The sequence below is a fragment of the Amblyomma maculatum genome, chromosome 1, assembly GCF_055883805.1.
Source record: "Amblyomma maculatum isolate TAMU_Amacu chromosome 1, ASM5588380v1, whole genome shotgun sequence".
NCBI lineage: Eukaryota > Metazoa > Arthropoda > Arachnida > Ixodida > Ixodidae > Amblyomma > Amblyomma maculatum.
In genome coordinates this window covers 411,574,194-411,590,455 of record NC_139344.1, presented here as the reverse complement: position 1 = coordinate 411,590,455, position 16,262 = coordinate 411,574,194, and the positions used below count along the sequence as shown (strand labels likewise).

At 42.4% G+C, this 16,262-nt stretch overlaps 1 protein-coding gene across 2 annotated transcripts; it reads left to right on the top strand.

Moving 5' to 3' along the window:
* Window positions 1-587: 587 nt before the first annotated feature.
* LOC146208943 (succinate dehydrogenase cytochrome b560 subunit, mitochondrial-like) lies at window positions 588-12,211 on the top strand. 2 transcript variants are annotated; one of them, XM_084596628.1, is made up of 7 exons: window positions 600-741; window positions 2,289-2,345; window positions 4,928-4,990; window positions 5,811-5,921; window positions 6,705-6,766; window positions 9,672-9,835; window positions 11,580-12,211. In XM_084596628.1, exons 4-7 carry the CDS (start codon window positions 5,821-5,823, stop codon window positions 11,682-11,684), a joined length of 432 nt encoding a protein of 143 aa, XP_084452754.1. In that variant the 5' UTR covers window positions 600-741; window positions 2,289-2,345; window positions 4,928-4,990; window positions 5,811-5,820; the 3' UTR covers window positions 11,685-12,211. The 2 variants fall into 2 exon arrangements, with proteins under 2 accessions (XP_084452750.1, XP_084452754.1); XM_084596624.1 differs by lacking the exon at window positions 2,289-2,345 and having other exon boundaries at window positions 588-741.
* Window positions 12,212-16,262: the final 4,051 nt, after the last annotated feature.

The following is a 16,262-nucleotide window of genomic DNA, read 5'->3' as shown; positions in this document are numbered from 1 at the left end:
CGGTCACATGAACCCCATTAATCGCATTTTGTTCTTTATTCAATATGTTACACTATAAATAGTTGGTTGGGTTTATGGGGTTTCCTTAACGTGCAATAACATAGCACAGCACACTGGCGCCTTATTTTGCACCTCCATCAAGCGGCTGCCGTGGTCGGGATTCGGTCCCGCATCCTTGGACACAGTAGTCGCGACTGCTTGTGTGTTGCAGGCCATAGGCTGCGCCCACAAACACTGAAACAATGCGCGGCGCAACCAGCAAATGTGCTCGGTGGTGGTCGAACTGCGCAGCTCACGGCCACTCGTTTAGGGAGGCAAGGAAACATCGGAAAATCTCGAACACTGAGGGAACAGCAGCCAGTGGCTGCGATCATTCGAAGCAAATCTCGGCGCAACTTGTAAGAAATTTGTGACAAGCCTTATCCTAGCGGCTTTCAGCGCGAACACAAAGATTCGAAACAGTGTGCTTCAAAAAAAAAAAAAGAACAAACATGCAAATGAGGTGAAACAGAGCATGGAACGGAGCTATTCTAGTTCACTATAAACGGAGCCAACGGAGCGCACGCAGCCTTGTCATTACCGGCAATGTGTCGATTCCAAGCAAATCCAATCCAATCCAACAATCAATTCCTGAGGCGGCTGCTAGTTTCTGAAACGGGACGGTACACTGCACCTTGACGGGCTGCTTCGGAATTCCGTTTATTGAAGCGCTCGTAAATTCATCATGGCATACACTATAAGGTGAGACCTCAGCTGTCAATTTTGTCATATAGTAATGTGTACAGTCGCGTCGATTATTGGAATCAATCATAAAACGGGAAAGCAACTGGTGCCCCTGTGTGGACGCCCTTGCCATGATATTGGTATTCCCTCGCCACGGTGTAATGCGAGTTGACGAATATATCGGACTTCTTACAGCAAAGTAAACATTTTTAATCCTTGTAGTGTAATTGCATGCAGCCGCATTTGTGATCTGTGAACATTATTATTCTGCATTCACGCGGCAAGGGCATGTGCTTAATTAACGAAGGCATACTAAAATATGAGGGCCCCTAAAATATCATCTTGCTTTGGACGCGGAATATTGTCATTTCGTCCACATCACGAAAAGAAGACTACCTCCAACGTCGACACTGTTACTGCAGCGTACGCAGGCAGCAAGGAAAAAAAGCAATGAAAAAAAAACAAAAAAGAAAAAAAAAAAAAAAAACTCAGAGCAGCATTTTAATACCGAGAAAAAAAAAAAAGAATAATTGAAAAACATTCACGTCGCATGTAATAATAACTTCCGCTCTAGCAATTAATTTCTGCGAAAGTAGTAAATTTGCTCATGCAATTGGTTAGCTTGCAATTAGTGCAACCATAACACAACAGCATTGCTTAAAAACTGGCTAGTTTTGCGAGCAGCAAGTCAGGAAAAAGAAAAAGAGTTATAAAAAGGTACATGCAAACAAGAGAAAAATTTCAAGCTCTTTCACTATTGTCGCAACATGGCCAGAAATGGACTCCTTTAAAATATTGCAACTTTTCGTGCTTTTGAGACACACAGAGTGTCTTTCTTTTGTGATACGCACATTCTCTAGCTGCCTTAGAGCATAAAGTTGTCACCTCGTTGCACATGGCTTTGTATGTGCTTGCACTAATGTTTGCAGACCGAGCTTCTGTCTTTGAGAGGAATTGTTTTTTGTATCTGACTAGTTCATTACAAGTAAATGTATCTAAATATTGTTACGTGGTGGCATGACAAGCGATGTAACATGGCGACACAACAAAAACAGAACGACGTGATGACATGACGATGAAACATGCTTCAATGGCCAGCGGGCCTAGCGCGAGCACTCCGCCCCGTGCCACTGCCCGCTTCGTCATCTTCGTAGCAATATGATTGTACCAATGCTAGCATTCTCATTGCTCCTGCTTGACCAGTTGACTTCAACCGAAGCTAATGCAAAATTATGTGAGGGTTGTGCTTTATACAACGTCAGTTTGGCTATAGCGTATAAATATGATATGCAGAAAGAGTTCCCACAGCAAAACAATGAAGGAGAATCTCCTGTCAATGAATAAAGAAACATACATAAAGAGCCTACATGCATACATAAATAGCCAAAAGGGGTTAAAGAACTATACTGAAAGCAAACTGTTCTTTTTTTAAAGTGTTTCATGGAGCTAATCATTTATATATGTTGAACATTTGTTCTCTATAAACAAGGCTGTGAAAGTATGAAATAAGCTGTGAACTTGCCATTGTAGTTCATATTTCTGGTAATAATAAATTGTGATTACAGGCAAACCTAGCTTAGTAATGCTGAGGAGAAATGCTCGCACTGAGACATTCTTAACAGGTGAGAATTCTAATTAGACATGAACTTAGTATGTCAACTCTAGTTGCTAAAGTGAAAAACAAGTGCATTATAGGTTTCTCTTCCGATGCCTTTACTTGTATTGTTTTTATAACGGAGTAATATAGTCATAGCATGGATTAAACTGGCAGTTTCATTTTTCTTGTTATGTTAAATACCAAAAAGTACGAGTTCAGCTTTTCTGTTTAACCAGACAAGCCTGAATTCAAGTTGGCTGTGATGGTAGGTAGTAGAATGTGAAGTGCAACAATGACAGCACACGGAAAGAAGAGGAATGATGGGACATATTTTACTTGCAGCTCTTTATTGAGTCGAGAAACAGCTGGTTACATAGCATGAGGGAAAAGTGGCAGAGAAGGAGGCCACCAACAAGTGAATGAGCGTGCACAAGGTCATGAAAAAGCAAAAGGAAGGTGCACAAGTGGTCCAACGAGATCTAAAGTATATCTGAAAAACTGCTGTGGTTTAGCTCTAGTTAAACCAGGAAGGAACCGGAAACTTCATTTGCATGGCTATGCCCGTGGACGAGCTTGTGATTAAACGCATGGTTAAGTGCTGATTCAAATGGAAGTTTTGTCTTTATTTATGCCAATGAATATGCTGCGATGGTCCATGAAGTAGGGAGATGGTTTCTATCTTGTTTAAATGTGTTGTCGAGTTGATGGTCTTGTGTTGGGGAACCAAGTCTAAACTGGTGCCCCATTGCATTGTCGTCTTTAGTTGGCATTAGTATATCTCGAATTCAAGCCTTTCTTCTGCAATTGGCACGAAAGATGTTTCACACTTTGGGCCTTTAATGATGAAGTAACCCACAGCGACCACGAGTTTCCGGCCCTTTAGGGAACTGAAGGAGCAGTATACTTCGGGTGGACACCACGGAATCGTTGACACCCACACCTCATTAGGGCAAGGTCACTTGAAGATCAAACTAAGTGCCATGCGAAGGCCGGCTAGTGTAGCGAACGTTTAGCTTCAATTGTAAACTAGTTTATAAGAAAGGAAGGTGCACTAACTGTCAAGGTCACTTGATGGTGAAAACCAGTGCTACGCTGAAACCTGATAGCTTGAGCTAGATAGGCTACTTGCCGTAGTGAAGCTTCCACTTCAAAACTTACATTCATTTTTATGAACCATGAGGTGCCCATAAGACATTGTTCCCTCATGGTTTGACATACTCTGAAACAGTCAAACATGCCACTGCTACGATGTGCCTGGAATCTGCCCGGAAAAAAGGTCGCGCAGTCATAATTGCAGGAAACATTTGACGACCAAGTGTGTAAGCTAATTAAGCTAAGGCAGGCTTTTCTGCTACGGTTTTAAGGTCGCACATGGATGCATTACTAAAGAAAGTGTAAAAAAGAATGAAAAAAAAAAAAGCGAGGATGAAGCTTCTAAAAAGAAAATTAGATCAGCAGTGATTCCGTGACTGCATAAAGTTACTGATAATCTGAAGCAGCTTGCCATCAAGTGCAAAGTTTCTGTGGCCTTTCTTCCCCCCGGAAGCTTGCACCATTGTACCAAATGGTTATAATTCCAGGAAAATCAAGAAGAAAGTATGTTGAACTAAGAATGCTAATGCTTTCATGGGTTCATGTGCTGTTGGAGTTGCATATAGTATCCTACTTCCTTTTAAGAAAGCGTGCATCGATCAAACAGGCCAGTGTATCAATGAACATTTAGGAGATCATAAAGTGTCGCTAAACAGCAAAACAGGATCAAATGCGAGAATGCTCATGTCAGCACATAGTCACTGATGATTCATAGGGATGAACGTAAACCTTTATGTATGTTATAGAATCCGCTGCATCACTTGCCTTCTTTCGTTTCGCTTTTGCGGGATCCCGCGTATGCTCATTCACTTATTCCCCTTTCCCCCACTTTCTCGTTATGGCTATATAATCAGCTGTTTTTATATTCAGTGAAAATGTGCACGTAGTGGTGCGTTATGTTGTTTCTCTTCTTTCTGTGCATCGTCTTCGTTGCATTTCATATTCTACCTGCTGTGCACCATCCACTTGCCTCGGATGTAATTTACAGCAGTAGTTATTCTGAGAATGAAATTAACTTGAATGAATAATTGAAGTTGGTATATGCAGATAGGCTACAGCATTCAAATGAGAGAGACCACCTTTACTGAAAAGAAAGCTTTAATAAGTCAGCAAAAATTAAAAAGAAAACAAAACTAAGATGTCTTCTCCCTTCTTTACGGGCCGATTTTGCAGATATGTGTGTTGGCATCTAATTCTTGGCGCAGATCTTGGAGGCTATGCTATGCCACCAGTCTCTTCAGAATGGCAGCAAACAGTCCTTCTTAGTGTATAGGGATTGTGTATTTGAATAGACTGCACGGCATAATACTAAGATTAAAATATTCCAGGTATAAATGCATCTTCTGCCGCTGGATGAACTTTAACATACTTTAAGAATTAAATGAGAACACCAATTGAGTGCGTTGTTGTCAGCATCAAGTGGCCACTGCTTGGAATGCAGCTGTACATGTGTTATGGGCTGGAACATGTTCCTAGTACATACTATTGTTTTAATTTTATTCTTTTTATTTTCAGGCTTGTCAACAGAGCAGGTGCTTTGTCACTTCTGAGACCAGCAGCATCATTGCCTACAGCATGGTAACTTTCACTTCTGTTGTGATGTGTTGACTGTGAAGGACTCTAGGCACGCTCTGTCCGAAACGCTTGGTTGTGTACAACAACTTATATAGCTTTAGTGTTAGATCTTGGTTCATACCTGGCCTCTGTACTGTAATAAAAAGGGCACTCACTGCTGCAAGCAGCTTGGCGAGGGTTTATTTTCTTTTTATTTACTGCATGTTCTTGTACTGCCTAATGTATGTTAATCAATCAGTGAACTGCAGCTCCTACACAAACTTTATATGAAAAAAGTGCACTGCACCTGTTACCAGGAACTGATAAGCACATTTTGAACACTGGAGAAGGAGCTCAGAAGTTTGAGCTGATGGAGTGTCAGTTTGTGAAAAATAAGAACCTTCTTTCTTCTTGAGACAGCATTGGCTTTGGCCATGTTTTATTGCATATTCAGGTGCCTCTAACTGTATTACAGTAGTGTGCCTGTATGTTTATTGTCATAATCTGTTGATTGATTTAATGTGTGCTCATTTACCACATTAGTGACCTTTAGCTGGATCTGACATTGTTAATATCCCATGTTTTTTAAGCACATGTAAGGGAACTATAAATTGTTTTATAGTACTCTTGACCCATCATACTTTCAATTGTTAATGAGTTCTAAGAAAGGGGTTTCTAACTTTTAAAGAATGAAAGGCATGCATTGCAGAACGGTTGGGGCATTTTGACCTTGCTGTCTGGAAGTATTGGATGATCCTTTGTGCTACAGTTTACTATTGACCAGTCAGTTGGCACAACGGAGCAAGTTGTTCCTCATTTTTCTTTCTTACCATTTTGTTGCTAGCCTTGCCCCCATGTCTGGCCTGAGCCCCAAACAGGCAGAAGCAACTGAGCGCTTCTTCAACAAGAACAAGTCACTCAAAAGGCCACTGTCTCCTCACCTGAGCATTTATGAGTAAGGAAATTGGTCCTTTTCAACCGTTGTCATTTTAGCACTGCCTCTTTATGTTCTTGCTAAGGAACACTGAATAACAAACAGACCAGACCCTGTGCACTCTTTATCCCTGAGACCTATATGGTATGCTGTGGAAGAGAAAAGAATGACTTGGCACACTAGCTGCTATGCTCATGTATAGTCATCCCACACGCTAGCAGCATTGTGGGGGAGGCTCATTTTGCTTTCAAAACTCTAATAAGGTGCTGTATTGCACTTGATGAAATATATCTCTCAAATGTCTGTGTAACAAGAAAGTTATGGGCAAGACAAATACAGTCACCGGCAGAAGGAAGGTTGCAGGTTGTAGCGTGCTTAAAATAACAAGGTACAGTCGCGAGCAAAAGTAGTATACAACACTCCACCGATGGTGAATCTCAGGAAAACTGCATTGCAACGTCATTTAGCAACAGCTATCTGGGATTGAAGCGATATTGGCAATTTCCATTTTATCAACATGCATGTGTCGCTGTCCCTACATTTGTCGCTGTTGCTAAATGGCATTTCGATGCAGTTTTCCCAAGCTCAGTCACAGGCTGACTGTTGTACTATACCACTTTTGCTCACGACTGTAACTAAAAGTTATAAATAGAAACTTTGCACTCCTTGCAAGTCCCAGTTATTAAAGTGCTGTTAGAAAGCTTCTGCAGGCTTATCCTTTGGAAGCCGCCCCATTTGTGCATTTTGTGACTGTTGAAATCTGCAGAGCCCTTACAAACCTCATCTAACTTTATCCATTTGCAGGCTACAGATGAATATGGTGCTCTCAGTGACACATAGGGGAACTGGCTGTGCTCTGACAGCGTGTGAGTATCTACCTCGATGTGCACACCACACTGCGTGTTTATGTGCTGTGGAAAATGGCACAGCTTCACCACAACACTGAGTCTAACCTTTTGTTGCCGTGTCTGTTTGAATAAGAGGAAAATATTTCCCGCTCCTAGGCAGGGGTTTACTACAAGCAGTGTAGGGCCCAAATTTAGGGGCACATTTTTTAAAGGGAACTTTTCTGGGAAAGGATGTAATGAACTTTTTTGTAAGCTGGCATTAGCTTTATTTAGTGAGTCATTGGGCTCTGGTGGCACTGAAAGGTCAGCTGTTGTGGATGGTGTTTCATTTAAAGCGCCCGTCTGAATTTCGATACTGATGAAAACTGCTTCAAGTAGTAGTCTGAAAAATGCTCTAAAAGACACCGTGAATCGGTGCTTGAACATTAGACAAACGCCAGGCAGGTAGGCCAGAACAGGTAGGGGACGCAATTTCTTGTGTGGTGCTCACAAACAGAATGCAAAGTCATGCACTCACTGCCCATACATGCAACCATGTTTGCCACCATAACCATGCATCGCTGTCCCAGAATGAGAAAAGTCATAGCCTCAAGTCAGCTGAAATATGAATAGTCTAGTGGTGTGTGGCAGGTCATAGCCTCAAGTCAGCTGTAATGTGTATGGTATGGCAGCGTGTGAGTGTACATGGTACAGCAAGTCTATCAATTTGCGAAAGTAGTGCTCAGCATGATAGAGTGCCGGGGACAACTGTTTTGTGGTGTGCGCAAGTAGCTGTGTCCATCTCACCTGTAAATGTCCCTGCCAGGTATAATGCTTGCTATTATGACCACATAAATTGGTGGAGGTTATATCGTACGCTTCACTGCAGGCTTCAATAAGGAGCTTCTGAACAGCTGAAGTTAATAATCAGTGACACTAAATGGCTCACACATGCATGCAGGAAGTGCCAACATGAACGTGCATGGGGCACAAAGCAAGACGACCGGACATAGTAATTAAGGCATGTTTCAGGTGATCCATGTTTAGGGGCATTGAGAAAGGATGTAGACCAACAAGAAAACTGGTGTTCTCTAGTTTCGGTTTTAAGAGTGGTGGGCGTGAGTTTCTGTTTCGGCAAACCAAGAGCCCACCACCAGATCTCCGAGTAGCAGCGCATGCACCGAGAGCACAGCCTCCTCTGCTGCAAACATACCCATGTCTCTCCTCAGTGTGTCTCCAATAAACGAACATTTATTTTTCCAATATTGCCAATACCTTTCTAGCAGTGAAAGGTGAATTTGATAGTGAGAATGTTAAGTTTTTGAATATGAGATTTTTTTTTCCTGCTACTAAATTTGAACTCATAACGTCACATACCAAAAAGATACTATAGCTTAATGGAATGATTTCGCATGGACATTCAACCATGTGCACAGCCATATGGCTACGGAAGAAAGCCTTTTGCAGTGTCTACAAAAAGAAAAAAAAGAAGAAACTGCCTTGACACACCTCACTTCTTTCCCAAAGCAGAAGGTGATATCAGTGCCTATACATTTCTTTCTTCACTAGCACCTGTAGCTTATAGTAGCTCTCTTTTCAATGAAAGTAATGACTTTATTATTAGACTACTGTAGCCTATCGGCAGAGGTCAACTTACTTTGTCCTCAGTATCTCATTAAAGGCAAGAGAACCCATTGGGCACACATTAACTTTTCCTTGTGCAAACAAGCTTGAGACAAGGACTTTCAATGCTAAGAAGCTGCAGAAGTTGTGAGGAGTGCATACATTGAGCTTGCCCCGCCATGGTGGTGTAGTGGTTAATTAAGATGCCGGACTACTGTGCCGGAGTTCCCAAGTTTGAGCCCGACTGCCGGTAGCTGAGTTTCAGTGGAGGCAAAACGGAGAGGCGTCCCTGTGCTGTACGATGTCAGTGCATGTTAAAGATCCCCAGGTGGTCGAAATTAATCCACAGCCCTCCACTACGGCACCCCTTTCTCTTTCCGCTTTCACTCCTACCTTCTTCCCTTCCCTTATGGTGGGGTTCAGGTGTCCACAGAACAAGTGAGACAGACACTGTGCCTTTCCTTTCCTAAGAGCCAGTTATTATTATTATACATTGAGGTGCATGATGTCATCTAAATGTGCAGAACACTGCCCCAACCTTCCTCTCAGAGTTTAAGTTGAAGGAAACAGCGAAATCTGAATGTTTTTCTGTAGTATGTTTGTGTTGGGCATTTAAAAGCCTGCCTGTTTTAATATTCCTTACATTTTTGGGGTGGTCAGTGAGTATGTTGTGTATCTAACTGAACCCCTGGTTACAAAACTGATTCTGTGATGGTTTCATTATGAATACAACCCTGACCCAAACTTAACAGATGCAACTCTGCATCTGAAACAGGAATTCATGCACCTTTAGATAATGCATTTATGTATTTCCTGCTTGTTATATTCATCTTTTTCAGTCTCTGTGATACACAAACATTTGCAATAAGAAAATTGCTGTATGGATTATGCAATACAGGTTGTTACTTTTATGTGAAGGTATTTGTCAGATGTGGCGCTTCAGTGAACGAAATTTAGTTGATTCAGCCCAGTTAATTATTTTCATCTTGCAGGTAAACAGCATACTAGAAATTAGGATTCTAGGGTCAGAAAAAAAATTCTTACATATTAGCTTATCCTCTCGTTGGTTCAGTTGGCACTTACGTTGCACATGCTGTTTGGCATCCTTTTGAGGAACTAACAGCCATGAGGTGCACTAATTGTGCTTACAGTAGTTGTGATACAAGGCTATACACGGCGCATACAACGCTTAAATATAGAATGTGCGCATTCAGGTGTGACAGGTGGCACCATCTAGGCAGAATACTCAGAACTAGCATACTATTATTAGTGCAGTCATACGAGCCAGAGTCTTAATTGCAGCATTTCTTTCGATGCCCAGTTGTGTACGGGATGGGTTTCATGCCCCTGGTGTGCTCGCACCATTTCCCTCACTATGTGGAGGCCGTGCGGGCCCTGAACATCTCGCCCGTGCTCACCGTTCCGGTTAAGCTGGGCCTGGCCTTCACCCTCTGCTACCACGCCTTCAATGGCGTGCGCCACATGGTCTGTACATGCTACCTTTGCATACTGGCAAGCAGCTGTCGAGATGGAGACGACGACGTATAGATTTGTACCACCGCACTGTTGGGTTTAGACATTGCATGGGCAACCTTAAATTGAGCTGTGGGCCTAACCTTATCACAGACACAAGTGTGACAGATACAGCGCCTTTCCCTTCCTGTGAACCAATTATTATTATTGCTAACCTTATCACAGGTTTTAATCAGAGCAGCAGCCATTAATATGCTTTGCTGTAGCCATAGTATGGCATGTCATAAGCAGGGAAGCCGAGTTGTCAACTTTGACGTGGTGAAACTCGCTTTGAAGTCTCTGTTTAATTTGCAAGCCAGTGCTCAGCTGAGAAGCCATACCCTCAAGGGTGCAGAATTTTGCTCATGCTGCTTTTGGGAGTCATAATGTTTAATTTAGTTTAGTAATTTAGTTTTTTTCCGTTTTAACGTACGTGTGCATGTGTGAGTGAGTGTATGCGCGGATGCATGTGTCTATGCACAGATGACACCCTCGGAGCCAAACTCTGCTAACGTCAACAATTTATGAGAGTATGCTGACAATAATAAGACTCGGTGTGGAAAATATCCGCGTAATACGAACGATCACTGCCACATCACTGCAAGCCACGCTGATCCCACGCAACAGTGCTCATGGGGTGCTTGCGCAGCTTTATCGAGGGAAAACGAGCTAAAATAAAATGGTTAGCAGATTTTTCCACTGCGTTTGCATCACTTGCAGTGTGTTGCTCCTTGCAGACGAAAGGACACAGAGTGTACCCGTTTTGCAACTTAAGGTTTAAGTTATTTCCTCCGAATTCCAAACTGATGCAGTGAACAAGCATTGGTGCAGCTTAATTATGGTGGAATATCGGCACCACTTGGGCATTGCCTGCGGCAGACAGAAAGAGAAAGGCATGTGGTGCAAGCACTCTTAGAATTGACAGCAGGTTACAAGACTAGGTATGCTTGATATGTTTCGAGCTATGCCACAGGAAAAGCAAAAATCAGAAAAAGATAGGCTGACGCAGAATAGGAAGAAAAGAGACAGTGAAATCAGGGAACTAGAGCAATGCTGTTTTCAAATAAAGCTATGTGAGCTCATTTCTTGTATATATTGTAGTAAATTCTCCACTTGCAACTATCCCCTTGTTGAATGACTATTTTATTCAAAGGTACTATATTTATTTATTTATTTATTGTACCCTCAGGGCCAAAGGCGTTTGGACACTCCCAGCATGCTCATGATTTAAGGTGCTTCTGTTGACGGCATTTGATAACACGCACATACACAAGAAAAACTTCACTATCTCCAATATTTTAATGAAGGAAGTCTATTACTAATATACAGTGTGTCCCCGCTAAATCTAACCAATTTTATTATAAGATACAGTGAGCCAGAGCCCAGAGAAACCAGCCAAGGGCTATTCAGAGTTGCCTGATCTAGTCTGCAGTATCTTTTTTGTTTGTGAAACTCAATTAGTATACACTAATTAGCTAACTTTTCAATTAATGGCTTGATAAAAAAAGTGCCAGTGTAAATTGTGTAGACCTTCTTGAAAAATGGCTAGCTGCATTGTTTCCATCAAGCTAGCCTTTGCATGGAGTATTTTTTTAATTAGCCAAAGACGACACTAAAAAAACGAGCCTGTTTCAAGTATTACCTGAAACTTTTTATGAAATATTTTGTACACTTATCGCATGGCCACATGTAAAATGTGTACTTCATTGACTTGCAGGCCTGGGATCTGGGCCTGGGCTTCAGCCTCAAGGCACTTAGCGCGACTGGCTACCTTGTCTTGGCACTCAGCTTTGCTGGAGCAGCTGTATTGGCCTTCAAGTAGACCTATTCTTGAGTAAGCCCACAGCACGCAGTCTCAAGAGGTGTTAAGGACACACTGCCTTGTGCCCTGTACTTATCTCACGTATACTCTATATCAGGATGAGGATGTGGAGGCTATGAAAAGGGTTCTACTCAAGTTGAGGACAACGCTGAGAGCTACGGAACGAAAAGTGGTAGGTGTAACGTTAAGAGATAGAAAGCATGGAGAGTGGGTTGAAGAACTAACTCGACTTAATGACATTCTAGTCAAAGTTAAGAAGAAGAAAGGGACATGGGCAAAACATGCAGTGTGAAAGGGGGATAATCGATGGTTGCCTAGGGCAACAAAATGGATTCCAAGGGAAAGCGTAGCAGGTGGGTGGCAGAACATTAGGTGGGAGGATGAAGTTAAAGAGTGTGCAGGGTTCAAGTGGATGCAGCTAGCACAGGGCCAGGTTCATCGGAGTAATATGGAGGCAGCCTTCACCCTGCAATCGGTATAGTAGTCCGGTATTTGTTTGAGTTGCAATAAATGTTATATTAAGTAAATGTGTTGTCTGTCTTTTGGCCACCTGCTGTTCCTGTTACAGCTGATACCATTCTCCTTTGACCTCGGGTTACAACGGGGAGTGCTGTCTCTTTCTTGCAATTTGCCAAACTACAGCTGATTCAATGAAAAAATTGGCCAGCACCAAAACATTAAACGCATAACAGGGTGGGCCAGCTTGAATGGCGGAACAAAAGTGGCATAGAACAGGGCACATTGCTTGTTCTGTCCACTCCTCTGCACCATCTGTATCTCATTATTTGAACCCGTCACAGCAGCTGAGCCGTTAGGGTGTCCAGCTATTCTAACTCAGGCTCAATTCTGGCTGCGCTGGCCATGATCCAATGGTGGCAAAATGTGAAAGACCCCTGTGTGCTATTTGATGTCAGTGACCATTAAAAATCCCCAGATGGTTGTAATTATAACACAGCGCTCTACTACAGCTCCTCTATCTTTCGATTTCTTCATAATATCTTCCTTCACAGTCATGATTGGGGTGTCCACGAAGAAGCAGGACATTTATGTCATTTCCTCTCTTCACAACCAATTTCAATTTTTGATTATTCAGCTGGCCTCTTGAAACAGAATTGAATGGCTAGGCCAGGGCCGTGCCATTCTGCAGTGCAGTTGTGACACTGTAGCAACTGCTTAAAATAACTTTTAAGCATGAAATGCTTTATAGCTCCCATTCTCGGCAAACTCGGGCAAAAATCATCTATACTTGAAATAGAGCACAATGCCGAGCCTGAAAAAAAAGGATAAACTGAAACCTGAGAAAAAACACGAAGTTGAAGATGAAGATATCCGTAAAACATTAGACCCAAGGTACTCGCAAAGCAAATAATCTGGTTTCTACAAAAGGATAGGTGCAGTAACCGTCAACTTTCTGGCGGTTTGGTTTGTGGCTTTATAGTGAAGGTTAGGCAGAAAACGGAAAAGCATAGTACTTTGACCCTGTGTTGTAGGTAGTGGTCTACATAGCCCTAGTGACCTCAGATTGTCTCTCAATTCTCTCTTCATCCCTCCATACTGCTAACCCAAACAACCCACTCCCTAAGGCAGGAGGCAAAGGCCTGTCTCTTTTCCTTTTAACTTGACAGTATTAAAGGCCTTGTTACAAAAAAAACTCCAGCATCAGCATCATGAGATGTTGCCAGCTCGAGCTTCTCCTCTGAGATGGGAGGATGAGGATAGTCAAACGCTCCAAAACCCTTAAATCCTGACTCACGACATGCCTAGTCTATGCAGGCATGTGCTTGTACGGCTAGATTAGGTAGAGCTTTACATCTACGTCTCGTGGTCTTTTAAATAATGTGGCAGCTTATGACTAAATACCAAAAAGTATGTGTGAGCACGGCCAAACTCAAGCGGTGGCGGCACGCACTTTTACACATGGCTTGTGCAGTGGCCGCGGATACAATGGGAGCTCTTCCAACCGAGTTGCACCCTCCACCGCCACGAGGGACACGGTACACCTTTCCAACCCTGGCTGCTCGCTTCTGTGCTGACGGCTGATGCGCGCTGGGTTTTGCGCCTCCAAGCGCTCGTTCATGAGGTTAAAGTGTCGAAGCATAAAAACAAAATACACAGAAGTCATGCACTTTGTGAGTTTGAAATGAGATATATTTTCTTCAAAAACCTTGCTTTTACAGAGAAAAAAGAAAAATAGTCCTTTAGTTTCATAGAACTACACTGGGTGTATATTAGATTTTCCGGCTGTAAGTGCAGATGTTGATTTATTTTGTATGCTTATCCCTCTTCGCACATACTAAGTGGGTGCAAAGACTGGCCCATGCCAGTTTGAACAGACGCTGAAAGTGAGAAGAAAGGAATGTGGGCATCGGGTAATGCAGACTCAATATGCGTATCCTTTCACCTCCTTTCCATCCACGTCATATATGAGGACTCAAAAATTTCGCTGCATCAATCGATTACCAGTGAATACTGCAAGAAGCTAGTTCATCTAGCACAGCTAGATTGCCAGTAACGATTGTTCTAACTGCATGAATGGTATGATCTGCTAATCATTTAATGAAACATAAATTCCATTTGCCCTCTGCATATATTCAATTTACAGAGCGAGCAAAATACTCAGGGAACTTGTGTAGCTTGTTTTAATTGGGTGTAAAAATGGTTCAGTTTAGGTTTGGGCAGCGGTAATATATATACTATGTGGTCTTCATTTTTACAGTGCACTTTATGGGCCATCTCAAAACCCATTTCTCAGTTGTAATTATTGGGCATCACAAACAACGCAACAAAGCAGTGCACTACTGTAAGGTTGACTAGGATCCCATTATGTTGTACAAAAGCTTATTTTTTTACTCCTACAGCAATATCGTTTCCTGCATGACATAATGTGTACTTCAAGTACGTTTATCATAGTTCTAATGACAACACTGCATCTGCATGCTCTCTCAGGTCAGTTCGTTATTGGAAACTGAGCGAGCATGTTGGATGCTGTTTCCGCCGTATCCATTGTTCGCTGCGATGCATCCAATTCTGCCAGCCTGTTACAATTAGTTGTCAAGTGAGGAGTAGAACATATAATTTGCCTGCATGCATATCTCAAAGGGTGCCAGAGCGATGAAATTTTTTCATTTTTGGACACTCCTCTGTCTACTTCCGCATGTCTGCCGCATTCTCAGGGCTTCACGTGTCTGTTGGCATGTCAGGCTGGACGTTAACACAGCAAGTTCTGTAAGCGCAAGATGAAAAAAACCTTCTCTTATCGCACTTTTTGTGGACTTCGATCTGCACGTTCACCATAACCCGAATTCCTGTTCTGAGCAGCTGACTGCATTAATTACCGTCTTCATACCAGAAAGCTTCGTGACATGTCTAAACCCTATGGCTAGGTCATACGAAGAAGGAGACTGTGCGACAGCAGTTGACCATCTCGGCCGCAATGTACTTTCGGCATTTTCTTCAGTCCAGATGCAAGTTTCCAGCCGCACATTTCAACCTCATTTCCTTTACTGTGATATACTATACGCATCCCTGACATACACGGTAAAAGGGTTCGAACACCAGGCAGGTCACTTATTCCAGGTGCAGAGGTATCACTTGTGCGGGCATTTGGACATCGTTCAGGGATATGTATATCAAAGCAAAGGAAATAAAGTCAAGAAGTTGGCACAGTAGTCACATATATGACTACTATGCCATGGTTTACTGCTGCGCCCCATTCTGTAAGTCTAGGTCTGAAAAAGCTTATAGTTTTTTTCTTTTCAATTCCCCCGCAGTGATGAAAATTGAGTAGGGTCACAGCGCCACGTTTTCGCAGCAGCGGCAGACAGGAAACACCCCTTCTTCGCAGGCCGTAAAGAGAGCGCCGCCGCCGCCACTCGAGTCTGGCCATGGTGAGAGATAACGTAGGTGTACATTTAGGGATTCGTAAAGAAGCAAGTAGCCAAGTGCAATTATGCTGTCGCATCATGGTTAGCTTTCGCTATAGAGCCCGAGAAAGTTAACCAGTGTGCAACATGCGTTGTGCATTTCCTAAAATACATTTCATGTTTGTCTCTACTCTTGGTGATGAGATGGACTGTGAATATTTGCATACACTTTTTGCACACCAAACTTTAGACTTTACTGAGCAGTGAAAATTTAATACAAGTCTAAGTAAACATAGTTTTATAGTATCACAATAGCAATTTTATGTGATTGACAACAGATAAATTGTTTCCCGAGCTATTCTTTTAATAGTGCGGAACTGTAGGTTTTTTGCAACGCTTGTTGCTTCTATGAAGTTGTGAATACCGTGACAAACGAAGGTCTTATCACTTAACCTTTCTTTTCACTAACTACTCTTGTTTTGAACTAGTTAAGGTCACTGCACCTACAAAACCACATTGCTTATCTCAATAAAGCACCATGCAATACGCTTTACCCAGAAGAAAGGCTGCCACTTTGTCATTGGCTTAACAGTCAGGGTGCTCACTTACTAAGTAGAACTTACTGCAATGTGTTTTCATCAGGTCGAACTTAGTTTTGGATGGCTGGAGTTAGTCATCAATGCAGCAGGACTCATGCTCGTGAAATGCATGCAGT

Coding starts and splice junctions, on each gene's coding strand:
- LOC146208943 (XM_084596624.1), top strand. Junction 5,922..6,704: donor CCTCACCTGAGCATTTATGA/GTAAGGAAATTG, acceptor ATCCATTTGCAG/GCTACAGATGAATATGGTGC. Junction 6,767..9,671: donor TGGCTGTGCTCTGACAGCGT/GTGAGTATCTAC, acceptor TTCGATGCCCAG/TTGTGTACGGGATGGGTTTC.